Source organism: Copadichromis virginalis, linkage group LG12 (assembly GCF_057382275.1).
Source record: "Copadichromis virginalis isolate Kocher_CV1m ecotype Utaka linkage group LG12, C_Virginalis_male_GT1.1, whole genome shotgun sequence".
In the NCBI taxonomy this organism is placed as follows: Eukaryota; Metazoa; Chordata; class Actinopteri; order Cichliformes; family Cichlidae; genus Copadichromis; species Copadichromis virginalis.
The window spans coordinates 29,508,158-29,532,533 of NC_140629.1; the positions used below are offsets into that span (position 1 = coordinate 29,508,158).

The following is a 24,376-nucleotide window of genomic DNA, read 5'->3' on the forward strand; positions in this document are numbered from 1 at the left end:
GTTTTGTGTCCTCACCTCTGTTTGCTCTTGGGTCCTCCACTCACTCCACACGGTCTGCCCCGGCGGTCCGTGACAGTACGACGCGACCAGTATGGACCCAGCGACACAGAGAAGGGAGGTCGTTCAGACAGTGGAAGCGCTATGCTGTCAGTGGATGCAGCGTTCCGGGGAGGAGGATACGGAGGAGTTGCTTCACCCATTGCGGGTGAGCGTAACCGTGTTCCCCTGGCTGTGGGAGGCGCTACCCCCCCTGATTTCTGATTACCTCCGCACCATCCTCCAACCCCGTCCTCAGGAGCAGGCGCCCAGCGCACGGGCCGCGTCACCACCGTTCCGCTGTCACGCAACTTCCCCATCACCGCCTCCACCATCTTGCGGCTCCGGGGTGATTAAAGTTGGCTCACTGAGACTCGGACGCAACCTGGGGTCGCTACCATCCATTCCTTTGTACACGAGCCGCTCACCCTCGCCGTTTCGTTCGGACTTGGCTTCTCCAGCCTCCTTTCTGGCACGGATGTGGTCGGAGGATGAGGAGCCAGCCGTCACAACTATCAATGTTGTGTCAACAGCCGCAGCTAGGAGGAAGCGGCGCCTTCGTCGCCGCCGCACGTCAGCGCAGCCAGAGTCCGGGGTGTCGTCAGAGCAGTCGCCTGGGCCGGAACCGCAGGCCGGAACCGCTGGCCGAAGCCGCCTCCGAGTCCGTGTCAGCAGTGATTTTCGGCTCTGAGGAGATGTCCCCACAAATCACTGCCCGGGACATCGCTGAACGGGAGCAGGTGGTTCTCGCGGAGCTGGAGGAGAAGCTCCGGTGGAAGCCGTGGCTGACCCCCGACTGTGAGCAAGTCTTTCGGGGAACGCGCCTCGCTCTTGGGGGCCCGCGGAGCTGCCAGGGCCTGCCCCGTTTCACTTCCCCTGCAACCGGAGCTTCCGTCACCGCGTCGCCTTCAGGGAAGAGGCGACGGCGACGTCACCGTGGCGCCGCGCGGCAGCTGGCGGTTGGGGAGGGTCTCGTTTCATCTCGTGCCCCTTCCGAAATGGAGGTGAGTGACTGTGCTTTTGCTCCACGTGTCTTTTCCATGGGCGAGATCATGCCCACTGCTGAACTGCTGCCTTGCGGGCTCAGCCATAAGAGAGGCGATCGTATCAAAGAGCCAGAGTCCGTGCAAATATCTGTTTTACCGGCCAAGACTAAAGAGACTGTAAATGGACCAGCTGATAGTAATACTACGAGCAGCAAGACTGAAATTGAACAGCTAGAGTGGCCCCCCAAGGGTTGTAGAGTGTCTCAACATGAATGTTTAGCGTTTCCATGTGTGACCTGTGTTAACCACCACTCAATCACTGATGATGAGTCTGGGGGCATTCTTGTTGCTGGAAATGTGAGCAAAACTGAGCGTGACCCATTAAGTGGGGTTTCCAGGAATTGTGATGTAGAAGCTCTTCATGTGGCCGTACAAGCGCCAACAGAAACCCTGCCAGTGTCATGTAGCGAGGATGGCAGGGCTGTGTCTACCTGTTCTGAGGGAGCAGATAAGGAAATTCGATACCATGTTAATGATTTAGAGAAACCAGAGACTGTTTCCTGTGTGGCTTATATAACTGAGCCTTTTGACTCCCAGTTGAATGCGTCTGAGAATTGTGACCATGAACCCACTCTAGTTGGTGAGGACGCCACTGTGAATTCTAGGCATGGGAACTTAGACCCAGAAATTAACCCTCCTCCATTCCGTGAGGGCAGGGCACCTGTTTCCACCTCTGCCAGGAGTAATTCAGTCCAGGACCTGAGACCAGGTGGCGAACTGATAAACAGTGAGTACATGGGCACGTTAGCCAAGAAGGTGTATTGTGTGTCAGAACATGCTCGGCCTGAGACAGTCATGACTCGTGCTAGAGGGCCTATGGATAACCTGGACTGTGTTCTGGATGCTGTGAGAGATAAGGAAACTGTGTTTAGCTCCACAGCGAGGGCAGCCAAGGGCAGCAGAAGCCACGTTAATGGCTTAAAAGGACAAAGTTCTGTTTCAGGTGTTGCTCCCTCAGCCACGCCCCATGAAGCTAATGATCCCAAGGCTGAGTTTGAAGTGCAGTCTACTTTGGTTTTCTGTGACATGACGAATAACATTGTATGTGTTACTGATCGTGACACTGGAAACGTACCCCTAGGCAATATTTCCGCTGGCAGCCATGTGGAGGTCGTCCATGTGACCAAGTTTTCTCACATTAAACCTGAGACAATGAACTCTGAGTTTAAAGATTCTAAGACTGTTGACTCAGGAGACATTGTGTTCTCAGAGTCTAACGCCGGTACTGTGAACATTAAAAGCGTTCACTTTCTTGACCCCTGTTTGAAGATTGCAGGTGCTAAGGACAGTTCTTCACCTGCCCTCTCAGAGCGTGGAGTTATGTCCCAGCGGTCTGTTTCGCCACAGGCTTCAGCCCAGCTAGCAGCGCAGCTCCCTGCCCAGTTCGCAGCCCGACCTGCATCTGCTGCTGGATGCCCGGGTGTGCCAGGCCGGCACCCCGCAGCGACTCCACTGCTTCCTGCCACGCCAGCTGGAGGGTCCGAGGGGCCCGTTCAGCCTCATGCCTCGTCTGCTGTACAGGTTGCTTCTCGGCCTGCTAGGAATGGCGTGAGCTTTCTCTCCGCCTCAGACTGCCTTCTGCTTCAGCCGTCTCTTCCAGCTGGAGGGCCCGAGGAGCACGTCCAGCCTCCTTCCACGTCGGCTGGGGGGCCCGAGGAGCCTGTCCGGAGGCCGGCCTGTGCTTCGTCTGCTGCGGCCTCGGAGTCTTCGTCTGGCCCCGCCTCGTCTGGTCCCACCACGATTGGTCCTGTGCCCACCGGGCCTCGGCCAGTATGCCTGACACTGGAGAGCCGCCATTGCCTTCCGCACGGCCGGCCTCCGGACCAGCTCTGTCACCTGTGCCACCCGCCTGGTCGGCCCCCCGACCGTGTGACCCGTGAACTCTTGTGCCTGTGGGCTCTGGGTCGGCCCCCTGAACTTTCTTCGGACTATGGTCATGTGCTCCTGTGTTTTCTGTTGTTTGTTTTTGTTTCCCGTTCTGGTCCCTCCGTCCTGGTCCCCCGCCTCCCGCCCTGGGTGGGATGTTTTCTGTTTTTGTTTTGTTTCTCGGGTTTGGGCTGTCGGGAGCCAGCCCTTTAGGGGGGGGTGATGTCATGGTCCTGGGCCATGTGGGCCCAGTATTCTTAGTTCTTTGTATTTTTGTATTTCGTTCCTTATTTTAGGCCATGTTTTCTGAGTTGCCCTCTTGTGTTGTTCCCTTAGTGTTTTCCATTCGTGGCTTTTGCCCCCTGTGTGCCCCTCTGTGTATCTGTGAGCCCTCGTCTCTCCTTATGTTTTATTCCATGTTTCCCCAGCCCACTATGCCCGTGCTCTCTCTCTCTCTCCTCCTGTTTGCACCTCTGTGTACTTCCTGTTTTACTTTGACAGTCTCCCGTCAGTGTTGTTTACTCCTGCCATGTCTTGTTATGTTTATCTGTGTCAGCTGTGTTCCCATGTGTGGCCACTTCCCCTGATCATCCCTCTTGTGTATTTAGTCTCTGTGTTTCATGTAGTCTGTGTCGCGTCGTCTGTGTTATCTCCCCTACCCCTTGTCATAGTTCCCCAGCCTCAACTAGTCCTAGTTTGTACCTTGTTTAGCCATAGTTTTCCCAGTCTATGTTCAGGTTTTCCCTCAGTTCCTTTGCTGCCTTGTTCCTTATGTTTTCGGCCCTAAATAAAGGCTCGCCTTCTGTTAAGTCCGGTTTTGTGTCCTCACCTCTGTTTGCTCTTGGGTCCTCCACTCACTCCACACGGTCTGCCCCGGCGGTCCGTGACAGCTGCTGTTTTTGTCACTGTTAGCTACTATTAGCCTCTGTTAGCTGCAGTTGATGGCAATAGTGAAAAGCTCTTTTAAGTAGCTGTAACACTGCTGGAATCTGATGTTTAGTGAATAAACACTCAGATGTGATGATTTAAATTAAAAAATAGGATTTTTTCTTCTCCACCTTTGGTGTGTGTGGCTAGAGACCCATCACAGATAGAAATAGATAGAGATGTATGCCATATTGTATTGTATGTATGAGGCTTGTTTCCTGCCACTGAAAAGACTTTTTTTTTCTGTTAGTCAGTCTTAGACTAACCCTAAATCTAACCCTAATTTCAAGTTAGCCAAAATTTCAAGATAATAATGCAAAATTTGGAGTTATGAATGGCAAAACTTGTTTGTTGGTTTGTTTGTTTGAATTGCAGAAACTTCCATAGGTCTGGGATGGAAAACAGCCCGCAGTCATACTTCTCCCTGTTATAAGAGTTTTTATTTAAATCTTTCTACTACTGTACTGCAAGTAAAGATCACAAAACAAGTATTTTATAGTGGAATTTTGCTTTAGGGGAGTGTACCCATCATAGCTATTACACACACATAAGCCTGCAAGATGAGTGAATCTGTGGTAGACAGGCTGACGGCAACACACCCACCCTCACCCTCATGCTGCACCTGATACTGTGTCTTCGGGACCCACCTGCTCAATAGGTGGGGTGATTGGAAGTTGTAGACTCATTAAATAATTTACCAGGTCTGGTAACTGTATCCGTTGAAGTGGGAACAGGGATGGGCACCGCACAGTTCTGATCAAACTTCATCAGCAAACACAAAAGAGAGCTTCTGAAAAACAACAGAAAACTTTTAGCTCACCAAGGTCAAGTTGTTTTGTTTTGTTTTTCCAAAGTCTTCCATTTGTCTTATGATTACCATAGCTTATATTACCAGGAAGCTACACACACACACACACAGAGCCAACTTCATATTACCAAGAAAAACGGAGTATTATTGACCTAAAAGGGTAAAAATGCAGTGAGGTGCAAAGATGCTGCTGAAGAATATCAGTCACTGATCAGTATGTGTTGTTATTATCTGCCAGTATTTTTATTGACCTGTCTGGAGAAGAACGAAGCAATGTGATATGTTTCAGACTGACGTGTGTGTGTGTGTGTGTGTGTGTGTGTGTGTGTGTGTGTGTGTGTGTGTGTGAAGGAGGAGGGGCTGATAATTGAAACATGTCTCTTCTGTAGCTCTGAGCCTCCCCAGAGTATTAATTCTTTCACCACATGCAGGCTCACACATCAATATAAGTCTCACTCTTGCTCTTCTCTGACACACGTGCGCACACGTGCGCACACAAACACACACAGCATGCAGTCCATATGGATGTGCTATCCTCCCACAGACACAATGATTCGCTTTGACAGCGTTTAGGACACAAATAGTATCAGCTGTCGACCGTCAGCCTGCTTTCATATTTCATAATTTCGTCATCATGCTGCTGACTTCACATATAGAGCCGCACTGTGCCACATCGCAACAACAGTAATGCAGATATTTTCTATCTGCTTACAGTAAAGGTTACAGCTCTGCTTGCTGCCTTCTTCAGAAATCTGAGAACAGAATTGGGCTCATTGTCAAAGCTTTATCACTTTATCACCTATTTATTTGATTCAGATGCTGTATATGCAGTTGGGTGTGTGATTTAATTTATCTGGCAAATGACTTTACAAAGAGAAGGAGAGGTATTGCATACACAGTTGACAGGATCTCATCAAACAAAGAGACAGAAGCTAGAAGGAAACAAACCAGTCAAGAAGAAGATGAACTAATATAAATGCACCAATCATTATCATCCTCTGTAATGACACGTACAGTGGGGCAAAAAAGTATTTAGTCAGCCACCGATTGTTCAAGTTCCCCCACCTAAAATGATGACAGAGGTCAGTAATTTGCACCAGAGGTACACTTCAACTGTGAGAGACAGAATGTGAAAAAAAAAATCCATGAATCCACATGGTAGGATTTGTAAAGAATTTATTCGTAAATCAGGGTGGAAAATAAGTATTTGGTCAATAACAAAAATACAACTCAATACTTTGTAACATAACCTTTGTTGGCAATAACAGAGGTCAAACGTTTACTATAGGTCTTTACCAGGTTTGCACACACAGTAGCTGGTATTTTGGCCCATTCCTCCATGCAGATCTTCTCGAGAGCAGTGATGTTTTGGGGCTGTCGCCGAGCAACACGGACTTTCAACTCCCGCCACAGATTTTCTATGGGGTTGAGGTCTGGAGACTGGCTAGGCCACTCCAGGACTTTCAAATGCTTCTTACGGAGCCACTCCTTTGTTGCCCGGGCGGTGTGTTTTGGATCATTGTCATGTTGGAAGACCCAGCCTCGTTTCATCTTCAAAGTTCTCACTGATGGAAGGAGGTTTTGGCTCAAAATCTCACGATACATGGCCCCATTCATTCTGTCCTTAACACGGATCAGTCGTCCTGTCCCCTTGGCAGAAAAACAGCCCCATAGCATGATGTTTCCACCCCCATGCTTCACAGTATGTATGGTGTTCTTGGGATGCAACTCAGTATTCTTCGTCCTCCAAACACGACGAGTTGAGTTTATACCAAAAAGTTCTACTTTGGTTTCATCTGACCACATGACATTCTCCCAATCCTCTGCTGTATCATCCATGTGCTCTCTGGCAAACTTCAGACGGGCCTGGACATGCACTGGCTTCAGCAGCGGGACACGTCTGGCACTGCGGGATTTGATTCCCTGCCGTTGTAGTGTGTTACTGATGGTGACCTTTGTTACTTTGGTCCCAGCTCTCTGCAGGTCATTCACCAGGTCCCCCCGTGTGGTTCTGGGATCTTTGCTCACCGTTCTCATGATCATTTTGACCCCACGGGATGAGATCTTGCGTGGAGCCCCAGATCGAGGGAGATTATCAGTGGTCTTGTATGTCTTCCATTTTCTGATGATTGCTCCCACAGTTGATTTTTTCACACCAAGCTGCTTGCCTATTGTAGATTCACTCTTCCCAGTCTGGTGCAGGTCTACAATACTTTTCCTGGTGTCCTTCGAAAGCTCTTTGGTCTTGGCCATGGCAGAGTTTGGAGTCTGACTGTTTGAGGCTGTGGACAGGTGTCTTTTATACAGATGATGAGTTCAAACAGGTGCCATTCATACAGGTAACGAGTGGGGGACAGAAAAGCTTCTTACAGAAGACGTTACAGGTCTGTGAGAGCCAGAGATTTTCCTTGTTTGAGGTGACCAAATACTTATTTTCCACCCTAATTTACGAATAAATTCTTTACAAATCCTACCATGTGGATTCATGGATTTTTTTTTTCACATTCTGTCTCTCACAGTTGAAGTGTACCTCTGGTGCAAATTACTGACCTCTGTCATCATTTTAAGTGGGGGAACTTGCACAATCGGTGGCTGACTAAATACTTTTTTGCCCCACTGTATGAGGGCTTTCTGATCTCTTGTCACTACTGGCAGCACAACAATTGCTGTCTGTGCTTTACAAAATCAATACATTGGCTGTATCAATATTTGACTGTTACGTAACTGTGCAGTGCATTTCCACCATTATAACTGTGCCTTCATTAGGTTTAGACCCAATCAAAAATGAAGACATTTTTAAAAGAATTAATGGTGGAAGCTCATATTAAAAATGATAAAAGTAATTAATGAGCTCAACTTGCAAGAACATCACTTTTAATTTTGGATATTAATGTCAGAGAGAGGTTATCAATATGATAATTTCAGGCATACACTGTTCCTATGGGCATAGCAGCCTGTCAAACCTCCCGCTCTGTTTGGTAGGCTCAGCCACTCAGAAGAGACTTGGTTTAAGCTGAGGGTTGGCTTAAAGGGGGAGGAGCTAAATAAAAAAAAGCATATTTCAGACTGCTCAGAATCCCAGTATGAGATAAGTAAGGCTACTCCTGTTTGCTGGAGAAAAAGAATTGAGGTCTGTCCATCAGAGTGTCCACGTCACACTCTTTTTTTTGAAGTCACGCTGACCTCCTGGGGCTACTATTTTGGCTGATTGTCCACGTGGAGTTCTGAGCTGACAAAAGGCATCTGTATCATTGCGGCTTTACTTTGGTCGTCTCGCTGTGCTTCCTCCCGTTTGGCTGTGTTTTCAGCATGGTGTCCCGATGCGTCCATCTGTCTTTGTTATTATGAATAGTGTCCTGATGTGTTGTTTGACTGCGTTGTTATGAGCATAATTTCGGCACTGTGGCACTGCGGCAGCCACGTGACTAAAAACTGAAATTTGACATCTTTGCCAGTTAAATTTAAAAACGTTAGTGACATGGAACAATGCCCCGTTTTTTTCTTTTGCTGGTGAAACAGAGAGAGGAAATAAAGACAAGGAGTGTGCAGTTTGTAGGCATTTAAGAATGTAAAGCTGCATGAATGTACATTAACATGATTAAATGACATATGTACTATGGGCTCTTAGCAACAAAACCATAAGGAATCACTACCAGGCTCTGCATGATGCTCCTTCATCTCTGTGGAGCTCCTCCTGCTATTTTTGTGTTACAGATGCAGTTTTGCAATTTTGGTCAAATCTCAGCAGTAACATGGTTTCTAGCTACTGCAAGATACTTTTTACAAAAAAAGAAAAAAAATCCCTGATAAAATCAACCATCGGTACACTTCCTGCTTAGTATCAAACCAGCTGGTGGACTTGATGAAGCATTTAGCAGCCAAGGAGCTATATTAAGTTGGTGAAAATCAAACAAGACCATATAACACACTTGCCATTAAAAACAAAGGAAAACCTAACAAGGTGATGACATGTGGGGTGTTTTTCCCCCAGCTGCTTCCAGTCAGACAAAAAACACTCAGAAGTTCCTCTCCATAAAGATGGAGGACTCTCAAGAGACATATTTGGTATGGATCAGATGTTTAGCTCCTACTTTGCTCATAAGGCAGCTTCATTTTTTCTTTTCATTAGACCAATCCCTCGTCTCTTTTAAACTCCACATTCTATTGTTTGTAAGGATCTGCTGGTTCCTGATCCTCATGGCAGTTTTAGTTTCGCCGTGCTGAACACAGAGGGTGTTATCCAAGAGTTTTCTCCAGCTGACTTCTTGTCATTTAGATGTTTTAAATAAGAAGAATTTTCCTTTATTTCATTTCTTTTAAAAGGACAAGCACAATCTTTTCATTTTTCTGCTGCCAGTGATGTCATAACTCCAGGTGTTTCCTATTTTAGAGCCAGTCTGTGCCATGTTATTTGTCAACACACTGTGCCAACAAAATGAACCAACTCCCCGTGAAGCTGCGTTGTTCTCATGCTGCTTCACAAATGCAAGGCAGAGATTTAAGAGCATCTCACTCTGCTGGAAGCCTGGATGGGTTATGTGCGAGGGTTTAGCAAGTATTCACTGTACTTCTCCCTTTGTGCTGTCAGTCCTTGTCACCACGCTCCTCCTTCTGCCTGCTCGCCTTATCTCCCCGCATATGCAAGCACACATGGGCATGCAGAGGCTGAGTCTGCCTTCCCTTCTGTTTAGATCCCAGCTGGTATCTCTGCTTCACCTGGAGAGGAGCATGGTGACAGGTGACATTATGTGTGTGAGGGGGAGGAGGGGGAGGTGCCCCTGCAGGCGGGAGAGAGATGGAGAAGGAGTGATTGACTGTGAAATAAATTGGAAGGAATGAAGAGGTGACGAGATGGAGCGATTGAGAACAGATTTGTGCAGACATCCAGGGAGAGGAGATACAATAAATATTAAAATGAGGGGCTAATGAAATGACTGTTGTTTTCCCATTGTGGATGTGTTGGTGTATGTGTGCATACGCTCAGTTTCATTCTGTCTAAAATCAGGTTAAGGCTTTGAGTTGCAGCCCTGTGGATCAATTAGATCTCCTCAGAGTTCTACAAAGGAATGCTTAACAATAAATAGGACAGAGAAATATAACTTGGGAGACAATAAATGTTTGTGTTGTAGTAGTTAGGATGAAAACAGAAGAAACATCATAATCTTTTTTATTTTCTCCCTTTTCCCCCTGGTTCCAGTAGAACCAGTCTGGGAACTTCTCAACCAGTGCTTTGTGGTTCCCAGGTTAGCCAGTGGATACCTTTTAAAACTTTGCTGTCTACAGGGACTGTTTTCATGCAACTGTTTCTAGAGATTAAGCTGAAATGACTGTACACTAAGCTGGTGTTTCCAAACTTGCACGACAGATGTATATTTTACAACAACAGTAGCTGATTAAATACAATTTAAATGGCATTCAGTTGACAGAGGGAGCAGAATTTGAAGGAATTAATGTTGCACTTGCTTAATGGTCCAATTGCCAACCACCATAATGGTTACTCTGTGGCATTATCCAGCTTTTCTGTAAGAAGAGAGAGAGAGGAACAGGAGAGGACTGAATCATGTAACCTTGTTCACAAACAATAATGGCCTATCCAGCCATTTTCTTCTGCTTATCCAGTTCAGGGTCATGGGGGCTGGTGTATATCCCAGCTTGTCAGATGGTGCATAAAAAGTCCCTGACACAAACCTTGATAAAACAAAAAAGAGAAAGAGAAATTATTCAGCTGGAGTATGAAGTACATGAAAATCCAGAACAGAAATTCAACTGAATCTAAAGGTCTTAAAAAACAAACAAAAACAAAGGCGCAGAAGGCAGAGCAAACAAGGAAAACAAACAGGCAGAGAGCACAGGCAATATGTCAGCAACATCATATAAACTTCTCAAAAAAATTAAAGGAACACTTTAAAAACACATCAGATCTCAATGTGAAAAAGAATCATTCTGGATATATATACTGATATGGATTGGGTAATGTGTTAGGAATGAACGGATGCTACATCGTTTGATGCAAATGAAAATTATCAGCCTACAAAGATGCCCTAAAAAATCAAAGTGATGTGGCAGTTCAGCAGTTTGTATGAACTTACATGTTTGTATGCATCCTTGACAATGATGCATGCTCCTAATGATACGACAGAGGGTGTCTTGGGAATCTCCTGCCAGATCTGGACCAGGGCATCACTGAGCTTCTTTACATGCTGAGGTGCAACCTGGTGGCATCAGATGGATTAAAACATAATGTCCCAGAGGTGTTCTGCTGGATTTAGATCAGGCAACCATGGAGGCCAGTCAACAGTATCAATGACTTCATTCTACAGGAACTACTTATATAGACTCATCACACAAGGCAGAGAATAGGGCCAAAGATTTCATCTCAACACCTAATGGCAGTCAGGGCATCATTGCCTAGCTTGTAGAAGTCTGTGTGTCCATCCAAGGATATGCCTCTCCAGACCATCACTGACCCACAACCAAACTGGTTGTGAAGAACAATGTTACAGGGAGCATAACGTTCTTCACAGCTTCTCCAGACCCTTTAACATTAGTTACATGTGCTCAGAGTGAACTTGTTTATGTGTGAAAAGCACATAAACAAGTCCTCAGGCCACCCTCATGAAATCTGTTTCTGATTGTTTGGTCAGAGACTTTCCCACCAGTGGGCTGCGGGAGGTCATTTTGTTGGCTGTTCCTCCTTATAGAGAGGAGCAGATACTGACTCTGCTGATGGGTAATAACCTTCAGCTCTCCTAGAGTAACTATCTCCTGGAATCTCCTCCATGCTCTTGAGACTGTGATGGGAGACAGTAAATCTTGGGGGAGAGTGGAGACACCTAGGAAACTAGACACAGCTGAACTCAATCAGATAACGAGACATGGAAAACTAAAACTAAAACGTGGCATAAGAGACAAATAAAACAGGAAGTAACATGACACAGAAATGAAGCCTTAACAACCAGATACAATGAGTCATTAAGTGATTAACTAAAGCAATGAAGCTAAACCAAGTGATTCTAACTCTAACAAGAACTGAAGACTAAACGCAGTGACAATAAACCCGATACAACATGAAGGTACAGATACCAAGGAATGAAAAAACCCTGTAATACTAATCAACAGGAAATAACTAGAAATTAACACAAGAAATAATAAGCAGAAGTCAAAACAAAGGAAAACTAAAACCTGATTGAGACTATGAGGCTGACACTTACAGAAGTAAAGAAAACCTGAAGTATAAGAGCTCCAAGCAACAAAAACAAGAAAACCATAATCAAACAGAATTTTTAATACTTAACCAGAAAGTCTCAACAAACCCAAACCGTGGGTTCAAAACCACAGGACAATGAAACAGCCATCATAAGGGAAAAGGTGGCATAGAGCCTGGACAGGCTTGTCAGTTGCAAGGCTGAACGACAGAGACAAACACTCACAGCCAATTAAACCAACATGCAAACTGAAGCTTTTGTGCTTGCAATTGTGCAATGAACGGATATCGCTGGTTATAGCATACATTGTTTACACTATGTGGTGTTCCCTGTTTACTAATGCTGTCTGCAGTGTAGATCCAATATTGCTTAGTGAAACAATGGGGCTCCTTGACACATTGTAGGTTAATATTATTTTCAGATTACTTCCTTACTTCAGATTTAATAACCTGAAAAAATATTAAAGTTTTTTTTTTACTTGTAAACTTGTGTGCACAAGATAAGGAAAAAATGATAAAGAGCTATTTAATTCTAGTGTAGAGTAACCCTATACATTTACTATTGCTTATAATGAAACAGTCCCCCACTAAAAGGGGAGAGCTTCTATCACTATTCATATGCTAATGTTTGTAGCTTATATAAGAGTACACGCACACATACACACACTGGCTTCTACTCTTGTGTGTTTAAAATGGCAGAAAATGACACAGTTCTCCAAACTCTTTATAATGAAGGTATCACTCCTAAATCACTTTCAGATTATCCTCAGAACAAAACTTCGCTCACCAGCTGTATCTGGCTAATCTGATTGTTTCTGTGCAGGTGGAGGGTTTCAGTGAACTCTGAAAGTGCAGTATCACTGAGCTGCAGCATAGCTGGTTGTTATTCTGTAGGTGCGACAGTTATATGTGGAGGTGTGTGCTGGTTTAACTCTCCCTGTGGGGACGTTTACACAGTCACATGGTGTGGTTGTGTCTTGCCTATGGGCACAGAAAGCAACATAAATCATTGATTTTTTTTCAGGTGAGATTTTAGGGTTATGGTTAAACACCATAACCAACACCATAACCAACATTTAACTCTTTAAGAACGACAATATGAAAATATTTTTGCTGTATCTTGAATGGGTTCAGCCTCATTTATACTTCTTTTCTAAAAACAGCGTAAGCCATTATAAGAAACTAACACAACATCAGTAACAGCAGTAGCAGCAGTCTCGCTGAAATCGGTGTGAGTCAATGTAGTGTCCATCAAAGTCACACAAACACAACTGCGTATATTGTGGTCTTGGTCTATTTATAGTCTGCACACCCTCTATATCGTCTTCTGTAGATGTGCTTCGAATGCACGTCAATGGTCTCAGTACAGACTGTATATACAGTCCTGTGAAAAAGTAATTGTCCCCTTCCTGATTACTTTTTTTTCCATGTTTGCCACACTCAAATTTTTCAGATCATCAAATAATTTTTGATATAAAGCAAAAATAAGCTTAGCAAATTTAAAGAAATGCAGTTTTACATGAAGAAAGCTAACACAAAAATCTTGGAGATCATCTTGATGTTTTTTGGCAAATGTGAGTTGAGCCTTTGTGGGGTTTTTTCATCAGGAGTGGTTCATCCATGGATGTCATTTTTGCCAAGTCTCTTTTTTATTGTTGAACTCTGACCTTAACTGAAGCAAGTGATGCCTGCAGTTCTTTAGATCTTCTGGGCTCTTGTGAGACGTCCTGGATGAGTCGCTGATGCGCTCTAATTTTGGTCACACCTGGGATGATTCACCACTGTTACAGATTTTCTCGCTTTGAGGATAATGGTTCTCACTGGAGTTCACTGGAGTCCCAAAGCCTCAGAAATGGCTTTGTAACTCTTTCTAGACTGATAAATGTCAGTGACTTTGTTTCTCAACTGTTTTTTAGATCATGGCATGATGTGCTGTTTTTGTGATCTTTTAACCCACTTCACTGTATCACACAGGTTTTGTTTAAGAGGTTTCTTGATCTAGCAGATCTGGCAGTAATCAGGTCTGAGTGTGACTAGTGAAACTGAGCTTAGCTTTCCCAATAAATTGGGTTCAGGATTTAAAAAGGGGTGCAAGAAACCTTACCTTTTCACACAGGGGGAGGTAGACTTGGATAGCTTTTTATTTCCTTGATAAATTGAATTTTTATAAACTGGATATAATATTCTGAAACATTTACATTTGACAAATATGCAAAAAACAAAAAAACAAAAAACATTGTCAGGTCTCATTGTGATGTTTTAGCTGTGTTTTAGGTGTGCCCAAGCCCAAGCTAGTTCAACCCAACGCACACCCTGCTTTCTCATCTGTTTGCCTCTAAGTGGGACTTTAATTTGTAAAACGAACATCATGCTGTATTCAGTAAGACTTAAAAGTACATTTTCTCTGTAAGCCTCTTTACAATCTGACTTCATTTTGCAACCAGGGGAGTTATCCCCTTTTGGCCATTAGAAAAAACAGCATGTTTAAATTCATGCTGACCTTGAAGAAGCGGCAGAGGAGCACAGATGAACTCTGCTGGCTAAGTTTGAGTCACACTGACACAAAGAGTCAGAGAGAAAGTGAGAGAAAGTGAATCTGCTGTGGCCTCGTTAATCACTCATAAATTATTAATGGAAACTCCCATCCGCTGTTATAACATTGCAAGGATACACCGCTCTCTCTGTCTTAGACCTCTTTCCATCACTTTTACTTTCATTTTTTTTTTCATATTGCTGTGTTTTCACAGAGTCATGAGCTTCTTTAAGCCATTCTCCCAGAATGACTTCACTCTCAAATGTCCTTCTCAGGTATTCTAACATAATTTATAACACGACTGCCCAACATTTAACTCCTTAAGACTTTCTGCATGAAAATACTTCTGCTGTATCTTGAATGGCATCGGCCCCACTTATACATCTTTTCTACACATAGTGTAAGCCATTTTCAGAAACCAATAAAACACAAATAATGTCAGCAACAGTGCCTTAAATCACAGTGAGAGTGTGCATGTTTCTCACCTTTTCTGTTGTCTGTACAGGCTCGTAATTGTTGAATCATTATGTGTTGTGCACTATTTTCACACTAAGAATCCAAGAATAAAACGCTTTTAGGCTTTTAGGCTTTTTAACAAAAATAGGGAAGAAATGATTTGGTTAAAATGTGTGAAAAGAGAAGGGAAAGTGGTTTGGAAATATCTACTACAAATAAATTAAAGCTGCTCTCACTTACTGTGACAATCACACAGGGATTCATTACTAAAGCCTGCAGCTCTTTTAGCATCACTGAACTGATTTCTTCTACCCATAATTTTCCTTTGTGATTCAGTTTTGCTCTGCTTGCCATAAGCAATTTTTAATTTTTTTTACTTAATCTGTCATATTTGTTGTGAAGATGAAGACCCAAATGCAGACACTCAGGCACTGTCAGGCAAGCTGACTGTGCAGCAGGCATGAGTAGGATGCAAATGCAAGACTTGAAAACAGTAAACAAAAAGCACTTTTATTTAACCTAAACTGGATACAAAAATAATACAAGGTGAAGAACAAACAAATCTAAACATACTTCAAGGTAGGATACAACCACTAGGGACAACACAACAGGAACAAAGGGCAATATATATACACATACCAGGCATTACCTGAAAAAGGGAATACACTGAAGGAAATCTGACTATTGAGACAAGGGGAAGTAACACTAAGCACAGTACACGAGACAAGGGCCTATCAAAATAAAACAGGAAGTAACAATCACTGAGACCGGGACTAAGACATGTGAACCTGACACTTAGGAATTTAAATAAATTGGGAATCAAAAGATATTTCAAATAAACAAAAATATCCAACAGATAGAGGACTGTGACATAACCTTTATTTAATAATATGACTGATAAAATTAAAAATTCACATCCACATTGTTCTTGCCAAGACACACACCAATAGTATTAATGGTAGTTGTATAAAAAAAACCACAGATACACAGTGAAAAACAGTGAATATAAAAAGTAAAATACAACACAAATAACCAACCTTTTTGACTTTCAGTGCCAATTATGACTAAAAGAACAGTAAAGGTCATTGTGTTGGCCTACAGGGGGTAACGGTATTCAGGAAAAACATTTCCAGCCCAGAGTAACTGGCTCTAGGTTATTTAAAATCCCCATAAATTAATTTAGTGAGCTGATTTTGTTGCAGATTCTGAAAGCAAGCTACTAATTTAAAGGCTCTTTTGTTAAAGTTCAGTGCAAACTTTCAGGACAGACAGCAGGAATGAATCTTAGGCAGTGACGGCCCACAATTTTTTCATTAATCTAATGGATTAAGAAAGGAGCAAGGCAAGAAATCCCTTCTAAATAATAATGTAGCAGTGGTTTAGTCTATGACATGAATATACCAGACCAACCGACCCCAGCATACAACGTTCGGTGGAGTTTGGAATAAGCCCCAGTGGAGACGGTATTAAGCATATCTATGCATTGTGAAGATACGTGCATATAAATCATGTCACTATAAATGAGCACTGACGTAGGAGTAGAGGCTGAAAGTCTATTACTTTCCTAACGGGACAGAAAGGACAGTTTCAGTTTAAGTTTTTGACAGCAGTTACTAAATGTTAGTTGTAAAAGGCAGCGAGCCATCAATTATTATTCCTAAGTACTTATACTGCAACACTAACTCTTGGAGTGGACTGTAGCGAAACATGAGATGTTTCGTGGTTTCACATTTCAAATTTGTCACCATTTAAACAAATGTGCTGTACGTCATTAAAAGCTACAGTACCATGCAGCCATAACCATTTAAAGCAATAGCAGATGTTTTTGACTAGTATACATTTTTAAAAAGCCAAATTCATGTTACATTTTCACTCTAAAATAGCGTAGCAACTACCTGTCGAGGAAAGCAAAGCACTTATAAGCCTAACAGCCTGATAATTCCCTCATTAGTTTGTCAGTTAAGATAAATAAACAAAGAAAATAGAGGAAATGAAGCTGTGCTAAAATAAGGTAAATATATTGGACTTAGATTCGACAGGTGGCCAGAAATAAAACACCAAATTAATGCTAATGCTGATCCGTGTTTGCTGACAGTGTAAACATTGCTTGCTGACACAGCTCCCTGATTCGTTCTCCATAACAGTTACACAGTGTTGTGTTTACAGCCTGCATGGCTGTTCCAAGTGACCAAAACTCTACTAATACTGCTCAAGAAGTAGAAAATAAAAAATGTATCTGATGAGAGGGGTTCAAGTTAATTATAATCATAAGACAAGAGGGAAAAGGATGGAGATGAATTAAAGAGAGAAGCTCAGTTGTGTTAGTTTTCTGTCAGGTCCTGGCACTGTTTTCCTATAGTAAATATTGAATTTTGTTCTGGTCTGAGAAAGTGTTGAACTCCTGGTATTTGAGTTTCATTTCAGTTTGGAATGAGATATTTCTGTCGTTGTACCAGAAGGAAGTGCAGCTCCATCTGTTCTTCTTGTTTGTGAAAGTCTGTTGTCTTTGGGTTGCCATGTTTGTCTTTGTCCACCAATCTCTGTGACCAAGCTGAAGTTTTCTAGCGACTGTCTTTCTAAATGTGCAGAGGTTTATAGGAATTGATTCTTATGCTAATTATCTATCATGTAGTGGTGCATTACATGATTTGAATTTAAGTTTAATCATTAACTGACTCACACTGGGCCTCATTGTGGCCCCTGAGTCCATCCTCTGTCTCAGATGTCTACGCGCCATCATTTTAGCCTTCTCTGCATTTTGCGACTCACAGCTTTAACCCAACTTTGTTCTGAAAAGCTCGCCCTTTTAAACAAGGTTTGAACAGCAGGTGGGTCAGTTACTGTCTCACAGCCAGAACTGTGTGCCTGAAAGGACCAAGGGTAGAAATAAACTGCCTGAAACCGAGTGGTTAAAGCTGCCTGAATTGTGAATTGGCTCACACATAATAACTTAATCTGATGTTATTTGAAACATTGGCTATGTATAGAAATATAAGCATGCAGAAATTATAACAGTCAAAAGTTAAACACATAATTTGTTGGGCAAAAAGAGAATTATTGTAGTTTTGGTTCTGTACACCACCTCAGTGGATTTCAAATTAAACAATGTGTGAGTAAAATGCAGACTTCCAGCTTTACAAAACTGCGTTACATGAACTGTTTTAGAATTACAGCCAGTTTCATGGCCAAGTGAGGTTTGTTCTCTCATTATTTAATGACAAATGGAGCCTAATATCTCAATATAATTCAAAGTGCTGTGCCCAAAAGCCCAAGAGATGTCAGTGCAAGTGAGGGAAGCCATCATTAGGATGAAAAACCAATTAAACCAATGAGTGATAAAGCAGAAACTTCAACAGTAGCCACATCAACATCTGGTACATAATTAAAGACGAGGAATGCGCTGACCAGCTCAGCAACCCCTAAAGGCCTAAAAGAAGACAGAAGACAAGTAAAGTACATGATCAGAGAATTATTTTTATAGTTAAAAACAACAACTTCACAATATGTAACCAAGTCAAGAGCATGCTTAAGGAGGCAGATGTATCATTGTCAAAGTCCCGATTAAGAAACGGCTTCATGAATGGAAAGACTGGGGGTCTACAAGAAGGTGCAAACCACTGATTACGCGCAAGAACAAGAAGGTCAGATTAGACATTGTCAGAAAACATCTTAAAGATGCTTATTGTTTCATTTAAAGCATAGGTGTTAAACTCTGGCCCGCGGGCCACATTTGGCCCGCAGCCTAATTACATTTGGCCCACGAAGCCACACCAAATTACTATCAGAGCTGGCCTACTGGTATTATACAGCTAATATATATATTGTTTAGTATTAAGCTTTGCTTGTTCCAGATTCAGTTTTTCAGCAAAACGTGTTTGAGTCCATAAGAAAAGATTCATTCTTATATCTGGATGAATAAATATATTTCAATAAATATATTTCAATAAATATTAACGTTAGCCCGCGACTTTGTTCCAGTTTTGAATTTTGGCCCCACTGTGTATTTGAGTTTGACACTCCTGATTTAAAGTCTACTGTGGTGGTGACAGAGGCAAAACTACAAAAAGTGTGCAATTCTCCAACAAATTGTGGACTTAACTGTACACTTTTGAGTACATAAACACCATCAGTCCTCTTTAACTTCGTTTCTCTTTGACTGTGTTTCATTTTAGAGTGATCCAGATTCGCTCTGTAACGTAATAAGGCCAGAGTTTATGCTTCACATTAGCCAACCTCCGCTGAAGTAACAACCCAGCAACTTATATTTAATAATTGATGGCAGAGCATAGCGATGCGTACGGCTTGGCTCCTCTGTTTGCTCTGAGCGTTATGGGTCCCTTATAGGATGTGCATGAGTGTTATAGTGGATGTTGTACAGACATTACGAATGGGAAGTGCCGCCCCGGGACAAAGCCAGCTGAAGCGTTAAGAAACAGAAGATACTAGCTGCAAACGTGTGTGTGTGAGTGAGTGACTGTGAGTATGCCTACATGTCCAGCAGCCCATGAATAAACAAATAATGTAGGGCTGCATTTTCTGTTGTTTGCACTATGCCTGTCTGCATCTGTTTGTCTTACGGCCCTCACTTTGGAGTTTGGGACTTTCTCTTAAAAGCCACGCTGAAAACAACACTTTCCAATAATCTACTTCTCCAAAGAAGCGAGTCACTGCTGAGCACATTTGCAGCATATATGTCACTGTTGACATGCGATTAAACAGATATTGTATGTTGTCATTACGATACAAGCCATCTTCATCCATCTCTTTCCTCGCAGTTGTCCCTCTCAGCCACTTTTTCCACTCATCTTTCGCTGTTTTTACCAATCTGTTCATGTGGAAGATGCACAGAAATAACCTTGAAAATGTATTCCCCAGCAAAGTGCTTTCATATCTTCACCTCCTATCTTCCCATCCTCCATCCCTCTGTCCTCTGGCCGTCCTCAGATGGGCCACGATTCATTATGGTAATTGACTTCGGTTCTTCCAGGAACATGAGCAGACCTTGTTCTCCTCACATCTTTTTCTTTTTTTTCTCTCGCTCTCTCTGTTTCCCTTTCTGCCTTAAAGTAAAGGATTTGCATGGTCAGACTCCCACAGAATCAAATAGCTGTTAAAAATCCTCCGTGTGTTTGTTTGTGCACCCTGCATCTTCATTTTCCCCCCTCCTCTCCCTCTGTCATCCCTTTCTTCCCTCTCTTGCCAATAGCATAACGGGGTGTCTGTTTGTTCACTGTTCACCTCTTTCATCTTCCTTCCTGCACATGTGTGTGTATGTGACTATTTTGCATGCACCCAGCAGGAGCAGCTTAATAGAGCTTATTGAGAATCTAAGAAAAGACATTCTCAGTAAATCAGAGATCGCATCGGATCAAATCAATGTTTGCTGGATAAAAAAAACTGAAAGGATGCCAAGATGTGAAGGAAAGAAATTGAAAAATATATTAGAGCCAAAAACGTTATCTCCTCTGATGAAAGCGGATAAATGCTAAATATGAATGAGATGGTAGGGATGGGGCTTGCATGGTAAGCATTACAGGGAGCTGAAATATGAAAATGAACAGAATGAGGCTTTTAACTAATCTGAAATTAAAGTTATTTCAGCTATTTAAAGATGTGAGAGCATGATATTTGTAGATGAAGTGGAAATAATCTCTTTAAGCATGGCTTGCTCTTATTCTTTCTTTTGGATCTAATAGGTATCAGAGATACGTTGTGTGCTTTTATTTGTAGCCAGAAATATGAAACCGTCCTTACTTAAATTTCAAGACTGTTTTGTGACTGATACACTGTTGGTGTCTCACCAGTTGTGTTATTGTTGTCTGGCTCTTAGTAAGAAGGTTTATCTGCCACTGGAAAAAAAAAGTAAAAGAAAAAGTATCAGGCAGACTTGTCAAGGAAAAAAAAAGGCAAAATTTCAGATTAGTACGTCAGAATTTCGACGTACAAACTCACAACGTCAAAGTTTTGACTTATGTACCATACAGAAGCTTGTGTAAAATAAATGTAGTATAGTCAATATAGTATTGAGTACTGATATCTCAATCTCTTAAATCAGTGCTGGATGATTCCATGTGTTTATTGGCCTTTAATTGCATCTTATACTGTCTGTTGTCCTCCACTGATCGTTTGTGCTGCTGTAACTGTTATTTTGATCTATCTCTTAAACTTTAAACTTCCTGTTTGAATAAATGCGCCGTTGTCTTCGCCACAAAATGTATATAAATGATGAGCTATTAGCATCTTTTAGTTTCTCTATATTATCACTGGCCACTTCCATGTTGTTTTTTTTGTGCGCGAGGGTGCATTAATAATGCTAGCTAGCTTAGTTTGAAAGCTAGCTAGCATTAGCAAACAGTAGCAAACTGGCAAACAGTACTGGTACAACACACAGGCACACATATGTGTAAGCTCTAGAGGTTTTATATGGAGAAAAATAACCTACCCCATACTGTTTTATTCATCATAATTATTTCAGGTTATTAATATGTTTAATTTTCTGTTTTTGTCACATGATAATCTTTGCTAAACTCTTGTTCTTCTATTGTACCATAAGATGAAGCATCTATTGAAATGAAGTAGGACTAAATTCATATAGGACTAATTAGATAAAGACTTTTACTCTGGAAAACTGAAGCCTAACATCCTTGGATACCTCACTGATAATCCATTACAAAGGCTCCAACTACACAGACACGGTGAAGCGGTCCAAGTCAGAACGTTGAATTGGCAGAGGTGAGGCCCAACGGTCAGCTCTGTCCAAATGGATGACTTATAAAATATTCAGTGGTTATGATTTTTTTGTTGTAGGCAGTAAACGTACTCTTTAATGCTGTAAAGCAGGATTTGGCCATCACTTTCAGATGGGCTGGGACACCGTACCCGTGGAACCTAGAAAACGAAGCTTTCCAACATGCATTAAATATTCTGAAAGTGTCTTTTTAAACCCCAAATCCCATCTTTTTCCAAATCTACTATAACAAAGAACTTGTAATGCCTAAATCAATTGGTGGGTGCAAAAGAAATTTAAAAATAGCCCCCAGTGAGAGCTAAACTCCAGTCTCCTTAATGAAAGGATGGACCTTTCCACTCCTGGGACAGTGGAAACACTCTTAAATGTCATTTGAGAGATGTTTATGTGACTAATTTCAGTAGGTGGGAATAGTCTAGCAGCTCTAATCAATATTTCTCATTAACAGCGGCTGCAAACAATGTTAAAGAAAGGGAACAGCAACAGAGGGAAACAGCAACTGGTATTAACATCATCAGCATCGTTCAGCTCCCTGTTTTACTGTCATGGTTCACTGTTACGTCATGTCAGCAGACAGTTGGTGGCAATGGAAAAGCTCTCATGTGCTTATAAAACCTCATAAAACACTAAAGAGATCCAGAACTGAACTCTTTCTGAACCTCTTTAAAGAGTTCCTGAAACACTTGCAGTTCAGAGATTAATCAGATTCTCTAGGCTTGCACACACACACACACACACACACACACACACACTTACTCATAATCTCTGGCTCCATTTGAACATTTCAGTCAGATTTGTTTAATTTTAATTTTGTGCTGAATTCTCTCCCGCTTCCTCCTCTTCCTCCCTCATCCCCTCCCTTCCCCTCTCTCCAGGCGGATGGCAAGGTGGTCGATGGCAGCCTGCTGGGAGATGCCAACGGCGTCGAGCCTGCACCGGGCAGAGTGAAGGATTCTGGGAAGTGGCAGAAGCCGCGGTTCTCTCGGAGAGCTCTGATGAAGTGCTGCCTGGTGAAATGGATCATCGCCAGCACGCAGCCACAGGACAAAGGTGAGAGGAGTGACATGAGCATCTCAGGCTGAGTGTGACATGTGGGGTGAAAGCACAAAGAGTTTGAACTGATCAATGGCTTTGACACATGAATCCCAAAGTTCCTGCAGACTGAGCTGGTCAGTTGACCTCAGGGTCAAGTACCAAGAGATAATTTAAAGTCATACGCTCATTTATCAAAAACCTCTACACCCTCGGTCACCATTAATATTGTCCACAAACCTGAATACCCTCTCCAACGCCTCCTGTGCACTGCTTTTTATCTGTCTATTGACTTTGTCTTTGAAAGGAAAACAGATGCACAGAGGTCGCAACCACAAAACTGTATAGATAACAATAACAATAAAAAGCACAGGTAAGTGAATTAAAACCGATTAACAAAATACAATAATTAGAAGTTTAAAAAATGCTGATTTTTTTTTTTTAACAAAAAGGGGGTAAATAAGTAAAATGAGACCCTAAAAATATAATCGATAAAATAAGCAACATATTGACAAGCTAAACTACTGAAACAGGCAGTCAAAATTAAACCTTAGAGCACCTTCACTAGTATTGTTCCAGATGTTTGAACGATACTTGTCCTCACTGTTTTGTTTTTTTTTTAAATATGAAAACAGTCTTCTTCTTTGTGTTTCGGTGTAGTGTAGCCACTCCAGAGTTTTCATGTCTCTGCCTCCTGTTTGCTACTTCCTGTTTTATTTTGATACTCTGTTGTCTCCTGTGTCCTGTTTTATGTTTTCTTGTCTCCCTGCCTTGATTGTATGCACTGCTGTGTTTTCTCCAACTGTTTCCACTTTCCCTTGTAGCCCTTGTAATACTTGAAATACTGGAAATTTTTAGCTTTGCAGTGTAGCAGAGAAAATGGTTACTTAAGCCTTTCAAAGCTACATTTGAGAATTATGTTTGACTTCTGAGCATATTACCCTGCATTATAAATAGTTGTTCCTTCCTCTGGCTTTACAGGCCTCCAGTCTTGGTTTGTTCAAAGGGGTTATTGCTCCACCCAGTGGTCCAGCTGTTATTGTACACAGTTAGTCTTTTCCCCGCAGGGAGGAAAAGAGACTCTTTTAATTTTAATCTTTATACACATATACATGTGTTTTACTGAAGCCTGCTTGTGAATGGCAGAAAATATTATCTGATGTTTGTTGATTTTAAAATAGCTCTAATGTAAGAAAACATTTCTACAGTGCAAATAAAATCCATAGTTTAGTTCTGGATATTTATTATAAAACAAGAAGAAACCCAAATCATCTCAGTGTGCTCTCATCAGGGCTTTGCCTCCTCTGGGTCTTCCTTTCTTTGCCAATTCTTCAGCACTTCATGACCTCCTTTCCTCTTCTTGTCCTTCCTTGTCACTTCTTAATCACCATCATCTTTCTTCCTTACAGACTTTATTCTTTCCTTGCTGCCTCTTCTACTTCCTTCTTGACTTACTTGCCTTCTATCTTTCTCTTATTTGTTTACTCCTGTTTTCATCCCTCCTTTTTTTCATTCCTTCACTTTTCCTTCATCATCTGTCTGTCCTACCCCTGGCTTCTTCCTGTCCATCCTTCTCCTTACTTCACTTCTGTCTCTATTCCTTCTCCTTCCTCATCCCTGCCTCATAACACCATATTTGTCCCCAACTGTATTCTGCTCCTAAACTTTATTTTCATTTGTTTTTTGTTTGTTTGTTTGTTTGTTTGCTTGTTTTTATCAT

At 42.2% G+C, this 24,376-nt stretch overlaps 1 protein-coding gene across 2 annotated transcripts in view; it reads left to right on the top strand.

The window, feature by feature from the left end:
• The window catches only part of LOC146697255 (calsenilin-like), a 63,208-nt gene that overhangs the window by 7,867 nt on the left and 30,965 nt on the right, over positions 1–24,376 (top strand). Inside the window, exon 2 of one of the 2 annotated variants that reach the window (XM_085475899.1) lies at positions 22,500–22,674. In XM_085475899.1, the coding sequence (XP_085332025.1) occupies positions 22,500–22,674 (175 nt within the window). Of the gene's footprint in view, positions 1–22,499; positions 22,675–24,376 lie in introns of those variants that run through there. The other variant, XM_085475900.1, reaches the window with a different exon arrangement.